Source organism: Eulemur rufifrons, chromosome 15 (genome assembly GCF_041146395.1).
Source record: "Eulemur rufifrons isolate Redbay chromosome 15, OSU_ERuf_1, whole genome shotgun sequence".
NCBI lineage: Eukaryota > Metazoa > Chordata > Mammalia > Primates > Lemuridae > Eulemur > Eulemur rufifrons.
The window spans coordinates 5652362-5669379 of NC_090997.1; the positions used below are offsets into that span (position 1 = coordinate 5652362).

Genomic DNA, 17018 nt, shown 5'->3' on the forward strand with positions numbered 1-17018 from the left:
AGTGGCACAACCGTAGCTCACTGTAGCCTGAAATTTCTGGCCTCAAGCAATCCTCCTGCCTCAGCCTCCCGAGGACCTGGGACTACAGGTGCACATCACCACGCCCTGCTAATTTTTATTTTATTTGTTTTTGTAGAGATGGGATCTCACTATATTGCCCAGGCTGGTCTTGAACTTCTGGCCTTAAGCAATCTCCTACCTCAGCCTCTCAAAGTGCTGGGATTACAAGGGTGAGTCACTGTGCCTGGCTTAGATCTAGATTTAAAAGATCAATATAGTCTGAAGACCATGGACTCATTTTGCAGTTATGGGCCCCCAAAAGTGAAGTTGCTGCTGGTTCATCACTTGGAAAATTCGAAACACAAAATCAGGTTGCAGGGATAGCTAGAATATCATGTGGTTTGGCCTCCACGTCTCAAGAAAAGTCATAGGAATGAAGGGACGCTGAGAGAGGAGAGGCTGCCTTAAGAGAAGGGATAGGAAGCCAATTCATTGAGCACCTACTATGTTCTAGATTGGGGTTGGTGTACTAGGTGCCGAGGGTGCTGATGAGTAAGGCAATGAATGAGTTCCTGGGTCCCTCGGTGGGGGGAGGGAGTCATGTTTTACTCACCACATTTGCTGGTGTCATCTTAGAAAGACTTTGGTATCCATTGAGGGTGACAGTATACATACAGGTTTAAGTTTTTATTTATTTTTTCCAGAACAACTCATGACAGGTAAGGGGTTTAAGTTTTTAGACCAAAAAACTCAGGAGTCTTTAGTGTGGAAGCCTGGCTGTGAGCAGATAGAAGGCAAAGTCATCAAATCATTTAGTAGGATTAGAGTAACTGCAACTCATCAGCACATCGCCAAATATTCACACTAATCACTAACTTTTTGTTCTTCCCACTTTATTTCCTTGGTCAGAAACTTTAAGGAGATAACTTTAAGCCTAGTCACAAGGCCTATACGAAGATAATGAATGAAAGCACATTATCCCAAAGCAGACCCAGGCTGGAATTATTATCTATTTTTTATTTGTTTATTTGAGTCTTCAGCTGAAATAGCAGGTGATTTACTGTATACTTGTTACACTTGGCCACAGCTGAGAGAACTAGTTCAGAATGTCAGGTCCAGGGCAAAGGACCAATGGGGACTGTTTTGGTATGAGCAGGATGGGTCTCTCAGAGGTGGCCTTGGCGATCGGATGGCGATGAAGTTCTAGATCCAGTGAGAGGCAATTTCTAGACAGTAGCATGCAGTCTAACAACTGGTACCAGCGTCCCCGGACTCTGGCCTTCCATCTGTCTGCTCTTGTGGCCTTCACGTGTGCGCAAGCAAGCGGTTCACTCAGACCTCTGCCTCATCTTTCTCCTTTTGCACTTTACTCTGCGCATTTGCTTATTCCTCCACTTGGCTCTCATGGTGTGGAGGTTTCTAGAAAGATGGTGCTTAAGGCCGAGAGCCAGGCTGGAAATATTTAATACCTCAAGAAAGGCTTGGACACTTGGTGTATTTGTGATGTGTCAACAAAGCCACGTTAGAAATACATGCTCCAGAATCCCTTCCCTGCATAGTTCTGAGTTAGCAAGGACCACATGACTGCGTGTGACTTGGAAGACTGCAGTGGCTATTCACAGGCATGAGCATAGTGCACTGCAGCCTCGAACTCCTCCTGCCTCAGCTTCCTGAGCAGCTGGAACTATCGGTGCGCACCACCACGCCTGGCCTTTCTGTATTCAGAAGGTCAGTGGAAAGAGGGTTAAGTGCCCAGCACGCGGGAGCACCATTCTGGGTCCTCCCCATTCTTAGTACTCCAAGGCTCCCTCACCTCTAGGAGACCAATGAATCCCAGCACCACGGATTGCTCTGCGCCCTTCCCCGACCTCCCACAGAAACCTCCACACCAGATGGGGAGGAGAGGAAACTCTGAAGGGAGGCACTGGGGGTCTCCCAAAACCTTTCAAGCCATCAGAGAATGTCCTTTTAGGTACTTTTGTCAGTCACTGTTATTCAAATGCATCAGTAGCCGTTGATGGAAAAAATATACAGCTAAGTTGGGAAATTCTGAGTTTCAGGATTTTGACCCACCAGCTCAAATCCCATGGATTTTGTCACCGTTGCTGGTGATAGTCTCCCAGGGTGCCAGTCTCAGGGAATACAGGGTTCTAACGCACCACACGAAAAGGAAGGAGTTCAATGTGCTGCTAAGAAGGCCAAGGAAGTCTGGACGAAGCTCTGCACTGATACCCCTCACACCTGGAGCGTGTGCAGCTGCCTCTGAATTACTGAGATCACAAATTCACGGCTGGGAATCTCTCTCCGGCTCATCCTCAAGATCCCTAGAGTGATCACTATTTGCTTAGGAAAAAAGCATGCAAATAAAGGGAATTATTTCATTACCAAATAATTTAACAGCAAAGAGGGAGGAATATAATTCAAATCCAGAGACGAGACGAAGAATTCAGAGGGAATAAAGAGAACTGGAGCCTGCGTCACCCTGTCTGTAGACCTCAGGGGTCCCACTGGAGCAAGGGCACCGTCGTCCCAGCACCGCACCCCTGCTTCCGCAGCGTGAAAATCAGGATTCGCAGCATACGTGACATCATCTCCTTAGGCCTTCAGAGTCTGTGGTGATGAGTGCCCAATGGAATATGGCGCTTAAGCAAGGAAAGGCATGCTCAATACAGAACATTGCCTGGGATATGCTTACTTATGTTTTATACAGTTATTAACGGGCATCGTTAAATTTTATTTAATTGAACTATCTTAAATTAATTAAAAAGATAAAATATCCACTGCTTTATGAAAAAACAAAACCCTTTTATTTTTTGGATTGTTTGGTTCATTTTAACAAAGATGCATCATTCTACCGCCTTTACCTGAGAGTCGGTTTCAGGTTGTTTGTTAGAGCAAAGAGTGTGACAATATTGTCTCTTGCCAATTTTCTGATGTCTCATTTCTTCAAGTTGGCCCCCACTATAGTTTTTCAACCAAAACATCTTTCCCTGAAAATTACTTTAGTAAAACCAAAAACAATGGGAAATCACGTGTGTGTGTGTGTTTTTTTTTTTTTGGATTTATTTAAGGAACACAAAAAATTGCATCTAAATGATTTTTTAAAAAAACAATTTGTTTTTAATTCATCATATGCTGACTCGCCAACCCATATGCAGTCTAAAAGGTGGTTCAAAGACATCTGATTTCAACACAAATTGTTTAACATTACTGAATTTGATACAAGAACATGTGAAGTTTCTTCCTGGGTGGTGACAGGCACCTTGAGCTCATCTGCCTGGAACCACTCACACACCCTTCCCCACTCCCCACACACTCTTGCTAGTTCCCCCTGGTGGCCCGTACCACCCACCGGGAGACAGCCGGGATCATCTGAGTTTTGGAATAGTTTTGTTTGTTACCTGCAAAAATCTACCTGGCCTTTTTAGGATCAAATTTCAATCTTGGACTTATTGGAATCGTGCTCTAGTCAACAGAGCTTCAAATACCAGTTTAGCGAATAAGCAAAATCAACTTTTGCTTTTCATATATCCTAGGTGAGATTAAGGGCGTTTTAAAGAAATATTTCTTGGAAAAAAAAAGACAGAAGCATAAATGAGAAATTAGAGAGGTTTTAGTGATCACTAAAGGGAAAAACTCACAATTTGATTCCATTTGTTTCAGGGAAAAGAAAACTGGGTATGAAAGAAAATGACTTGGTTTTTAGGTTTTAAGGTGGATCCTAACCTAACAATGAAAGTGTTTGTTAAAACCACCACAGAAATTAAAATTAATCTAAAGTATCACTGCCAGTGTTCTTTAGGATTTTAAAAAGTGAGATGTTCCGGGTTTAAGCGATTGGTGCCTAGGGTTGCCCAGTGCGTTCCCACAGTGTCCTGGCCTGTGGGACAGAGCGCCGAGCTCAATCTCGTTGACCCGTAAGGACTAAAATTCAACTACATGTACGTATGTAAGACCTGCCCTAGTTCAATGCTCAAGTACTGGGGATTTAGGCTGGATGTACCTGCACGGGAAGCTGTTTTCACTCTTTCAACTCACACCAGAACAGGGAAGGCATCAGGGCAGGAAGGAAAGCAACTGTATGGCAAACCTGCAGATAAAACCCTTAATGTAGAAGAGCAACTACTTATTTGTCCACCCCACAGATTTTGTTTTTAAAAATTAAGCTACTTAGTAGTAAAAAGTCAAAATTTCTTTTTGCATGATAGAGGAGTGTAAATAAAGTTCCATAAACCAGTATATATATGCTTACGAGCCAGTAATTTAAAAAAGAAGATAAAAAAGCTGCATCAGTCCTAAATGGATATGTAAGTAAATCCACTCCAGGTCAAAGGTATTATAAGAACAAGTCTTAAATTCTTAACAGCAAGGATTAGAATGGAAGTAAGCTGAGCAGCAGCAATGCCAGCAGGAAGTACTGTGTATTCAACATTATTTCCTAGAAGGAATAGAGGGGGAAAAGCACAATTCTGATTGTTCTTTTTGCATTTCAGCATCTCAGAACTTCATCCAAAACAGGAAAAGCTAATCCAGAAACTCCAGTCTGCTCATAGTCATTGCTGCAGGGTGTTTTAGGAATGACAGAAATTGCTCCCCCAGGGACAGGCTGGGCCTGGGCATCCTACTCTCCCCAGCAGGCTGCTAAGGGGGGAGTTTGGGAGGCGGCAAAGTCAGCAAGCAAGTGGCCTCTGAGGTTCTGGCTTTCAAGTCTGTGACACCGCTGTGGAACTGAGGGGATGGTAGACCCCTCTACTGTGGGTTCTGTTGGTTAAAATGCAACAGGTTGCATTCACAGCACTTTAGTCGTTTAAAAAAACACAACTGCATCCTCCTTGCCCACCCCACCCACCTGTAGGAAAGGAGAAATTCATTAAGCATTTTTTAAAAGATTTCTGTAGTGCTATTAAAATTCAAATGTAAAACCTAACAGAAGCCCTAATTGTTAGGATTATCTCAAGGGACCCTGAATTGGATATTGAAAGTTGACATAAGCTGAAATGAGCTGGACCTAAGCTGTTGGCTCCATCTCTGCGCACCAACAGTCACTTCTGTGTTGTTCCACTGGAGTGGTCCCACGCCACCCCCTCAATGAACCTACTGGGCAGCAGCAGGGTGGCTGTTTTGGGGAAGCTACTGGTTTTGCCATTTGCTTCCAGAATCACATAGACTATAACAAACTTTACATTAAACACTGTTTAGTCCTGAGTTGGGTGAAAGCCCGTCGAGGAGGGGGCTGAGTTCATTAGGACTCTCTTCCCTCCTTGGCGTGGCGTCATACGTGGCCTTCAGGTTTCTCTTCTTCCATTGCTTGATTCTCTGTTTCTTTTTCATTGGTGACCCCTTCTAAAGGCTCCTTGCCCATGGCTCTACTGGCCTCTTCCTAAGGAAGAAATAGGAAATCAAGAGGCTTAGAGAAACAAGAAGTGAAATAATCCTGGCTCCTCCAGACTGTGTGTCAGGTCTACGACACGAGGACATTACAATGATTCTATTTTGGTCGCCCAGTTGGGGAGGTCAGGGCCCTGCTATCAACAGTGTGAAGTTGAACTTTGCTTTGGTTAAAATTACTAGCCTGCTCCATGGGACAGCTGTTGAATAATTAAGTCCATATGCTAACGGGGTGCGGGGAGTGGAGGACGCAGGCAGCAGGGAGCAGAACTAAGCTGGGGGGCCGACTCTCCGCAGACAGACGGCTCCGATCACAGTGCCCAGGCTGGCTCCCGCCCTGGAAGGTAGAGGGCACAGTGGTGGGGCTCCTATAATACCCTGTTTCCCGGGGAGATCAGAAGTTGCAACAGGAAGTATTACTTGACAAAACCCCTGATGGGTTTATAATTTTTAAAAAATAACAAAAGCTTTTGTATGTCTCAAGGAATTTTCTCAATCTCTTGCATGGACACGCCCAGGCCTCACGCCTTGTACCTTTGGCCAGTGGACTGCCCTGCTGAACCTCTGGATCCAAACCAGCCTCAGATCAGACTGGAAATCACGTTCCCTATTCTTGTGTCTCTTGGGCTGTTGAACTGTCCTCGTCCCCTAGGCCTAACCCTCTTAGGACAAAAATCAAAGGGGCAAGGTCAGTTCTCAATCTAGCGGAAAGCAGTGGGTTCTGCACACACCTTTGCATCCTGCTCTGCAAACTTCTTGAACATGTTGGCGTATATCCTGCGGTCCCGCTCGTTGTGCTCTTTGGCCTTTTTCTGACACATAGAGATCTGCAGTCTCGCAGCCTTATTCTGGGGATTTACTTCCAACACTTTCTCGAAGTCACCCTTGGCTGACTCAAACTCATTCATGAGCAGCTGGGCTTCACCCCTCCTGTACAAGCCTTTCTCATTGGCACTGTCCAGTCCAAGGGCCTAGGAACAGATGGTCTGTAGTTTAGAAGGGATGAGTTTTAAAAGAAATTCAGTAAATAGCTGACCAAAGCTCTCTTGCCAAGTAAGATGGAAAAGGTGTATTGAAAAAATGGGGCTCAAAATAATTTTATACTACTGATGAAAATACCCTACTCAAATTAATTTCTGTATTTAATATAATTTCTAGAAAGATCCCAAGGAGGCTCACGCCTGCAATCCTAGCATTTTGGGAGGCCAGGAGTTTATAATCAGCCTGAGCAACGTATCAAGACTCTGTCTTACAACAATAAAAAAATAAGCCGCACGCGGCGTAAGTGCCTTTAAGGCAGCAGGTGCACCTCTAATTCTGAATATTGCTCAAGTGCTGCTGCTAAGTGCAAGTCAGATCGAATTGTTAGGACTGATTCTTCCTTCAGGTGTTTTGTGGTAGGCTCGGGATTAAGAGTGTGGTGTAGACTCTTAAGTAAGACTTAAGTGAACCTTATCACTACCACCTTGTGATATTGGACAAGACACTTAGTTTCTCTAAGCCTTAGTTTCCTCATCTGTAATGTGGGGGAGGGACCAGATTAATACCTACTTCAAGGTTGTTGTGAGGAGTAAATGAAACAATACATGTAGAGCACTTAGCTCAGCACCTGGTATGTACCTTCAATAAATATTAAATACTATCACAGTTTTATTAATAAGCACTGCTGTGTTCCAGATGTTTATTAAGCTCTGTTAGGTTTTAAGTAGTGTTATAAAATAAACAGGATATGATCCTGCTGTCAGATAGAACATGGCTGGCGATGGTGGCTTAGGCTTGTAATCCTAGCACTTCGGGAAGCCAGGCATGGATATGCACGTCTGCAGTCCCAGCTACTCAGGAGGCCGAGGCAGGAGGACCACTTGAGTCCAGGAGTTTGAGCCCAGTGAGCTACACTCTAGTTCAGGCAACAGAGCAAGACCCTATCTCAAAAAAACAAAAGAAAATAAAAAACTCATGACTGGAAGGATAGCTATATGATAGACCTATCAGATGCAAAAAGATGTCCTTACTTTATGAAACTATATATCTAAATCTATATATTCTCATTTAAAAAATATATAAACACATGTTACTCTATGTATGGAAAAAAGGAAGAAATATGAGCCACGTGTGGTGGTGTGTGCCTGTAGTCCCAGCTACTCAGGAGGCCGAGGCAGGAGGATCACTTGAGCCCAGGAGTTGGAGGTTGCTGTGAGCTGTGATCACACCACTACACTCCAGTCTGGGTGACAGAACAAGACCCATCTCTTAAAAAAAGGAAGAAGAAGAAGAAGAAGAAGAAGAAGAAATATGTATAAAATGAAATGACTGGTCCTGAGAGGGAGGGTCAATGAGAATTTTATGAATATACTTTCACTTTCTTGTATGTTTCTACAATGTTTGAATTTTGAATAACTATACTACTTCTAAATATAAAAAGCAGAAAGTTTAAAAATGTAATTAACCATAACATCCCTTTCTCAGGCAAAAATTTAGTGGGGATGTGATGGTAATATACAAAATATACAAAATAGTTGCCGTTTGTTTGCTTACCCCTTTGTGTCTATGTTTAAGATGCACCAAAGATAAGGTTTTACCCATCGTGTAATACATACTGTTCGCTCTAAGACAGATATCTGAAATAAAAGCATCAGCTGGTGTATAAAAATATTAGAACAGTACATATGATAAATTGTCTAGGTATCAGAAAAATCTGACTAGAATTTTCTGAATTTCCCAATTCAAACTGAGAAACAAATAATCCCAAACATACAAGTAAATAACACAAAGGCAAATGAAAACCCTCCAACCTGTGGCTGAGAGGAAGAAACAAGAAGACTAAATGTGGGACGGAGAAAAGACCTGGAATGTGGACATTCCATGTCGCAGGGGACAAGTTTACCTTATCGCAGCATTCCACGGCTTTGGTGTATTCTCTGAGCTTCAGGTAGCACATGGCCAGGTTGAGAAAGGCAGCGAGCAGGAACGATTCCGAAGCCTTGGACTCCTTTTCTGACAAACCATACTCCATCTCTAGCCAGGACACTATCTTCCCGTACTGAATCACCGCCTGCATGTACTTGCCTCCCTGGAAGACAAAAGCTAGTAATTACTTGTACTTGGCTCAAGAGGGGCACAAAAGACAACCAGATCCTCAACCAAAGCAACCCCCCCACACACGAACCGGCGAGGATGGTCTCTTTCTGTTCTCAGCAGCCGCAGAGGCCGTGACTGGCTCGGGACAGGGCACCGGCACCATCCAGTGCTGTTCTCCAAGCATCTCCATCCTGGCCTGTCGGCAGGTGTGCGTCAAGGCTTCTGGGCCACGTTCTTTGGTGCTAATAGTCATTAGTCTTTCAAAAGGACTGTGAGCAGTGTTAGACTATGCCACCAGTGCAAGCGAGGGGGAAGTTACTTTTCTCGTCTCTTCTGATGTTCAGCATTGCACAGTAAAGACTATATTTTAGCAAGTGCCACTCCCAAACACAGCGAATCTTATCTAAACCAGTCTCTGTTGCAGCTAGTAAACTCTGTCATTTGTGGTACAAAAGCAGCTCTAGACAATATATAAGTAAATGGGTGCGGCTGTGTCTCAGTAAAACTTTACTTACGAAACAGGCAGTGGGCCACATTTGGCTCACATGCTGTAGTTTGCTGACACCTGATCCACAGGCAGTGAGAATATACATAGTTCAATGGCAAAATCCAACATAAATAACAACTATAAAACAACATAAATCACACAGGTGTCAGTGAACTATGTGAGAACAATCTTTTTCCCATTCATATTTTTGTTCCTATCTGATTAGTGGGATTCTGACAATGTGATGATCACATGAATTATGTACGTGTGTGTGTGTGTGTGTGTACATATATGTTTTACACAAGAAACTCTCGAGTTGAATCGATGTGTTTACTGCCATTTTAGATAAATGAAAGAACACAGTGCTGGCTGGTAAATACACAAATAAAATGGGAGTACCAGTGAGGGCTCCCTTTGCAGGGGGTGATAAGCTCAAAAACACAGATGACGCATCCTACCAGATGGCAGAAGAGCAGCCACACTTACAAGGACATTCAATCCAATGTCTAACCAACGAGCAGTGTTAAGACCACATCACTAGGATTTGCCAGAGTCACAGCAGTGACTACATCTCACTGTAGAGTTGTCTCTCCCCGTATATACTACAACCCGCACCCAATGACTTTAAGAAGAGAAAAATCAAAGAGCAGATCTAGGAGAATGTTCTGTTCTATAGAACTTCAAGGCGGTGGCATAAGAAATGAGGTCTGCCTGTAGAACGGAAGCCGCGGTGAAGATGCGGGAGGCCTGTCCCCACTGGAGGGCCGGGGGCTGAGTGAGGGCTGCGCTGCATCCTCCGAAATCCTTCTCCACGAGGCACTTGTTTAAGAAAGGGGACTCACAGAGCCCATCATTTCTGCTGCAGGAAGGCAGTGCAAAAGGATTCTGGGGTGTTATGAAGGAGAAGGGCATTAAAATCAAAATATGTTACCCTCTGCCTCAGAAATTTGTGACACAGGTTATTTATAAGAATATGAAACCAGGCCCCTTTATTATACATGTTGAAATTCTTCTTTTTTTTTGGAGACGAGGTCTCACTCTGTCACTAAGGCTGGCGTACAGTGGCGTGATCGTACTTCACTATAGCCTCCAACTCCTGGGCTCAAGCGATCCTCCTGCCTCAGCCTCCTGACTAGCTGGGACTGCAGGCGCGCGCCACCACGCCCAGCTCAGTGCTGAAATTCTTGAGGAAATCATACTTGCTATGGACTGGATTGTGCCTCCCACACCAAATACATACGTTGAAGTCCTAACCCCAGTGTGATGATATTTAAAGATAGGGCCTTTCGTGAGGCAATTAGGTTCAGATGAGGTCATGTGGGGCCCTCAGGATGGGATTAGAGCCCTTATGAGAAGAGACACCGGAGAGCTTCCTCTCCCTCCGCCTGCGTGTACCTCAGGAAAGGCCTCGTGAGGACGTAGCAAGAGGCGGGGCTGCAAGCAACCCAAGGAGAGGCCCTCACAAGACACTGATCCTGCTGACACCTTGATCTTGGACTTCAGTCTCCAAAAATAAATTCTGTGAGAAGTAAATTCCTGTTGTTTAAGCCACCCAGTCTAAGGTATTTTGCTATGGCAGCCTGAGCTGACTAAGGCAATATTTATGTTCCGTCAGTCTTAGGCCTACCATCATTTTTTGGGCACTACAAAAAAATAAGAATAAAGTCCTCAGGAGTTTCAGGGGTCAGCATTTTCTTTCTGTCACTGTCTTTTCTCTTGCTGGTTAATGAGCTCTATGAGGACAGGCAGCATGTCCCGTCCCTTTTGGAATATCCAGGATTTAACACAAAGAGGCTCTTAATAAACGTTTGCTGAGTAAATATTAAAGTCAAAGGAATACAACTATGGCATCAAACCGTTTTCTATCATTTGGAGCAAGAATGGAAGTGTGCATAGAAATGAAAGATGTGATTTCATTTCCACTAGGTGGGAAAGACAGGCGTTTCCCTGTCATGCCTAGTTCCTTCCTTCTCTCTCTCCTCCTCCATCGTTAAGGTACCCATTACCTTTTCTGATCATCCCCTAATATATCGTTATAGAGACAGAAAAGAAGACACAGGTAGGACAAAGACCTACATCTTACCACTTCAGTGGGTTCTGAATGATCAGAATGGGAGAAGGCTATGGTTTCTAAAAATACAAATAATAGATTTAAGAGTTCCTTTACATTTATAAAGCATTTTAATTTTTTGAAAGCTCTTTCACATATATCATATGTAACTTTATTTAAACTTCAACTTACAATGAGCTGCGGTATTCCTGCTTCTGAGGTACTGAAACAGTTCTCAACTGGGGGTGATTCTGCCCCCCGGGGGACTTTTGGGAATGTTTTTAGTTGTCACAACTGGGGGGAGGGGTGCTACTGGCAGAGGCCAGGGATGCTGCTAAACATCCTACAACGCACAGGACAACCCATACAACAAAGAAAATCCAGCCCCAAATGTCAATCATGCTGAGGTTGAAAAATCCTGAACTGAAAGAATGAAGGCAGCCGGGCACAGTGGCTCACGCCTGTAATCCTATCACTCTGGGAGGCCGAGGCGGGAGGATCGTTTGAGCTCAGGAGTTCGAGACCAGCCTGAGCAAGAGCAAGACCCCGTCTCTACTAAAAAGAGAAAGAAATGACCTGGACAGCTAAAAATATATATAGAAAAAATTAGCCGGGCATGGTGGCGCATGCCTGCAGTCCCAGCTACTCGGGAGGCTGAGGCAGGAGGATTGTTTGAGCCCAGGAGTTTGAGGTTGCTGTGAGCGAGGCTGACGCCACGGCACTCTAGCCTGGGCAACAGAGTGAGACTCTGTCTCAAAAAAAAAAAAAAAAAAAAAAGAAGGCAGGACAAAAATGATAGGGTGGACTTTTCTTAGGAGTCTTGTTTTTAAGCCTAATTCCTTGAGTTATAGATGGCTAAATCATATGACTGGTATCTTGGCTCAGCGAGGGTGGTCACAACATGGCAAAGCCTGGTTTGTCTGAAAAGCGTTCAGTGCGTTGAATGATTCTCGTTAATGAGCTTGCTTTAGAAGTGCTTTCTTCCAAGAAAAGCACAAGGGGGCGCAAGAACCCCACATCACTGCAGTGTCCTCAGACTTCTTGCCACTCTCTTGCCAAGTCAGAGAAAAGAGAAACACTAAGCAGGTGTGAAGTTAATGCTCTTGTCCTGCAGAATACTGTCATCTGTGAGGGCAAAAACCATGTCTGTTTAACTGGCTTGCACAATGACTGGCACAATATCATGTTGTTACCTGTGCTTGATAATTATTTTCAGAGCCAAATGAAAGTCCCCTCTTATTTTTCTTCTCATTAGTGTTCAGTGGTTGAAATGAGGCTTTTACAATCTAAATGGCAAGATCATTCCCATTTAAAAGCTGAGTACAACTCAACTCTACTAAGGGGAGAGACTTTACCACTTTGGTGTAAACCAAACCAACAGGTCAGTGGAAACAGAGCTCTAATATGCAGATGGCAAGAAATATAGATTTTCAATTCAGCCCATCTCTGCTCTCACCCACACATCTGGACTCTGTGCGTGACAAGATGTGACAAGTCAAATACCCTCGAAGGACAGGCCTGGGAGGGTAGCATGGCAGATCAAAACCTGCTCTGGACGTTTAAAAGGGAAGGGAATGTGTACAGAATCTATCTTCCAACCATTTTAAAGTCTTACAGCTGAAGCTAGGATCACTGCTGGGATCTTTTACCTATAATTATAAAGGTGCCTCCAGGGATGTTTTTAGTGGTACAAAATGTTCAGAGACATTCTGGGAGAAAAGTCTTAGGTCAGTGGTTTTGAACCTTTCATTAATTTTTCCCCAGTGGACTAATGTTTTGAAAGATTTTGTCTATCAAATTGCATGTTAAAAATAATTTGTTCCATATGTGTGACTGCTGATCCAGATTTTATCCAAAGATCAGTAATTTTAAGAAGGTTCATGATATTATGAAATACACAAATCACTGTTGCAGTTGTAATGCTAATAAGCAACACAGTTAAGTGACCGTACAGACACTTGGGCTCTGCTTTCTGCTACTGCTCACTCATTCTCGCCATCTCTGTATGTATTCAGGACACAGCTAAGTGATACATGGCTTCAGAATGGCATTTCATTACCAACCAAGTTCTCTGGAGTTCTGTGTCATCAGCAACCAGAGCTTCTGAATAGCTAAACTGTTTTAGTTTTACTACACTGAGTTACTATAATTCTAGTCAAATGCCAAAAGCCTCAAACCCTCCCAAACTGTGAATTATTCTATTAAGAACTTTTGGAAAATGTATAAAATACAGTTAAAGACTTTTATGGATTTCAGAAACATAACAAACACTGTTCAGGACCCATGGTCTTAAGGGATTTTATAGAAAATTTTCTTTTTTATTCCAAGATATTGTATATTTGGGTATACAAATAAATAACCCATTTGGAATCCTTCTTAAATAGTTTAGAAGTATCCAAGATGCCTCAATTAGAATTTTTTAAAAAGTCAAACTTGCTCTTGAGAGTTTAGAAATCCACAGAAATTTAGGGCTGGAAAGAAACTTGGGGATCAACTAGCCTAACTCCCTCACTTTTCACATGAAAATATAACTTTTTGGACTTTAAATGACTTTCAGTCATTTGAAGAGCCATAAAGCCCAGTTTTTCCAATTTCTAATTCAGAGCTCATTCCACCACACCCCAGTGCTTTCTGGTGATCGACACAATATTTTAGAACATACAATAATTAGGGAAAAGTAAATAAATATAAGTATATAAATAATTATGTATTATGTAAACCTTTGACTTCAAGTTTGTTTGATGACTACCCACAGTAAGAAGTATGTTCTAATTTGCAATCCAGTATCTGCTCGAACACAACTAAACAAAAGTTTTGAGCAACAAAACTTATCCTTATAACACATTGCAATACACTTCCACTGAATTGATTGCATGACCCAATAGTGAGTCTCAGCTCAAAGTTCGAAAAACAAAGACCATATGTGTTGCCCTCTGGCTGTGTTGATTATATACTCTCCCATAATTCTCTAGTTGTTTCACCTGAGTTAACATTGCCACATTTACAACCTCCCGATGAGGTTGTAAACTCGATAGCATGTTATATAGTAGACGCTCCATAAAGACTTGCTAACGTACATTTATGCATCGCTGTGTTATACTGTTGAATAACATCACCTTATTTCTCTTCATGGATTACAGTGGCAGAAAAGAAAAAGGAAGAAAAGAAAAAAGAAAAAAATCTTGACAAAACTCCCATTCTTCCCCTAATTCTCATCACCAAGCCCTTTCCTCTTGACATGGAGAAGGCATCTATTTAGGGGTGAGTAAACAGTGGTTATTCTGATTACAACCGAACGAAGCACCGTTTCTTTTTTTCTTACATCTGGGGGTTTAAGATCTAAGTGAGAAGATATCACAGTCCTAGATGCTACAAGAAAGGTTTTTGAGTAGTAATCTATGATGGATATCATTCAGGAATTTCTGAAGATTCCTCACAAAAGCAAGCGTGCAGGAATCATCTTGACCATTAGAAGCAATGAATACTCTCCACCTGTCATGTCAGTTTCTTCTGAAATCTGTGCATGTTTGCTTTCCTTTTGTCACATGCCCTAGTGATATCACCAAAACAGTGGAAAGGAAAATGACGTTAAACTTACCCCTATGAATTCCATTACTGGCTAAGATTATTCTATTCATTCCACAAACACTGAGCGCCAACCATGTACCAAGCAAGATGTTGCAGACCTTGAGCGATACTGTGATGGGTGGGCAAGCCAGACTCATCTGCCTTTCTAGAGTAGAAGGTGTAGAGGTATTTGTATTCCTTTTTTTCACATTAATTCATTCTTTTGTCACCATTTCTTACACTGAAAATGACAGACTTGTAAAAATTCTGGCTTATTCTTACCCAGAAGGGTGTTGATAGAATGCAGAGTAGGGACTATCAGCACAATTCAATGACACTTGAGTAAATTCTCTGAGGTGGAAAGGACTGCACAGGGACTCACACACCTTGAAGTATAAGGTTCCCTTCTCCTTGACAATGGCAGCCTGCTCCAATTTTTCTTTGGTATCCATCTCCCAGGATTCTTTGGCCTGTGTGTAAATTTGTGACAACGGTTAGACGAACAGAGAAGGAAAAGCATCAGTTGACGCCCATTAGAACAAAGCAACAGCTACTTCTAGAGAATAGCCAAAACTAAAAACACCCTGGCTGTTGCAATTGTGTGCCACTGCCATCTGCTGTGAGGCTAATGCTCTTTATGCTGTTTTAAGAACTCACTTTCCATGATGACCAAGCTGCAGCTTGACCCATGTTGCTCAAGAGGGAGCAGGAGGCAAAAAACACAGGAAGGGTCATAAACTGTTGAGCACTGTTAAAAAATGTATCTTTAGAATTATAAGGTGAAGCCACGCAAAACTAGGGCCCCTTTCCCTCTTGTAAATCTCTGCACTAAGTTGTTTCTCTCTCGCCTCAGTTTTTCAACGATAAAATAGGAACACTACTGTAGTTAAGTCACAGATGTATATTCATACAGAATTTTCAAATTTCAGGTCAAGTGGTTCTCTTGCCAGTCTGAAACAACCAGATATACTAAAGCCTCTAAATTATCTCAACTTGGAGACATATACTTGGGGAATTTCAAGTAAAACATAATTGGGAGGGTAAAGCTGATGCAAGAATCACTTCAAAGCCATAAATACATGACTGCATTATCATCTGCTCGTTTGTATAACAGTATGTGTACTATTAGTCTTCACCATTATAGATCCACATCTAGAAATAACTGCACTGCTGTATGAACAGCTGGATTTAGAAAGATCATAAAGAACCAAGAGAACCTAGGGTCCTTTAGGGAAAGAGACAATGGGTGTGGTCAGTGCTATTTACTGCATATGAATTATTAAGTTTAAACGGGTAACTGTAAAATCGTCCCTATTCAAGAGACAATTAGTGTGTGTTCCTGGTGTAATAGTCCTCCCCACCCCCAGCTTTTTTCTAAGTGAATAATGAGAGGGTTTTTCTGGCAACCCATGTTGCTTCCTAATGTAGCAACAATTATTTAGCAACAATGTAGCTCGATTATTTAACAACCTAGTTACGGTTTGATCCTGGGTTTTGGCACCAACCCCCTCCCCCCGACCTAGTTCACAAGGGCCCTTTGTAATTTTTATATACCTTCAGTCTTTATGGAGCATAATATATTCTTAACACTACGAGGCAGAGAATTTAATCACATTGCCTCCAACAACATCACACACCTTCACGTAGTTTCAGACACACCAAGCAGCATTGTGTGAATATACTCTTGGAGCGATGACGAGCACAGGCATGTTGTGCCATACCACAGTGAGAATGCTCCTAAATAAGCAGTGTCCCTTGGGCCAGGGGTGGGAAGCGGAAAGGGGTTACTTTATAAAAATGGAAATAGAGCTGGGCGTGGTGTCTTACACTTGTAATACTAGCTCTTTGGGAGGCTGAGGCCAGGAGTTCGAGACCAGCCTGGGCAACACGGCAAGATCTTGTCTCTACAAAAAATAAAAAAATTAACCAGGCATAGTGGTATGCTCCTGTAGTCCCAGCAAGGGACAGGAGGATCACTTGAGCCCAGGAGTTCAAGGCTGCAGTGAGCTATGATCACACCACTGCACTCCAGTCTGGGCAACAGAATGAGACCCTGTCTCCACCAAAAAAAAAAAAAAAAAAAAAAAAGTCAAAGGTCTAAACAACCATATGCTAAAGATTATTTTCTCTCTCTTTAACAATAAAAACACAAAATGTATGAAGACAGCATTAAAGAATCAGTGCTGAGCTAGCAGGCCTTCAGAAAATGTTACCTGATGATAAGTGACAGTCACCACCAGAGCATATGTTTGCTTTGGGGAACATGAAGTAGGAGGGGTATGACTAGGAACATTACCACTGCGAAAAATTCCAAAGCAGTCCTTCCCTCACTTTCTCAGCCCAAAGGCACAGGATCACAGGACAAAGATGTCCTTTCCAATTCTGACAAAATATACATGGTCACATTTCTAGTCAAAAGCTTACTGCACAGAACATGAAGTATAGGAG

The 17018-nt window shown here is 42.7% G+C and overlaps 1 protein-coding gene across 3 annotated transcripts in view; it reads right to left on the minus strand.

The window, feature by feature from the left end:
- Positions 1 to 2796: 2796 nt before the first annotated feature.
- The window catches only part of FKBP5 (FKBP prolyl isomerase 5), a 128336-nt gene continuing 114114 nt past the window's right edge, over positions 2797 to 17018 (minus strand). For all 3 annotated transcript variants that reach the window (XM_069488559.1, XM_069488558.1, XM_069488560.1), the window contains 4 exons: positions 14957 to 15040; positions 8273 to 8458; positions 6120 to 6359; positions 2797 to 5380 (listed from right to left, as the gene is read on the minus strand). In XM_069488559.1, the coding sequence (XP_069344660.1) occupies positions 5273 to 5380; positions 6120 to 6359; positions 8273 to 8458; positions 14957 to 15040 (618 nt within the window). In that variant the 3' untranslated portion in view covers positions 2797 to 5272. The remainder of the gene's footprint in view (positions 5381 to 6119; positions 6360 to 8272; positions 8459 to 14956; positions 15041 to 17018) is intronic.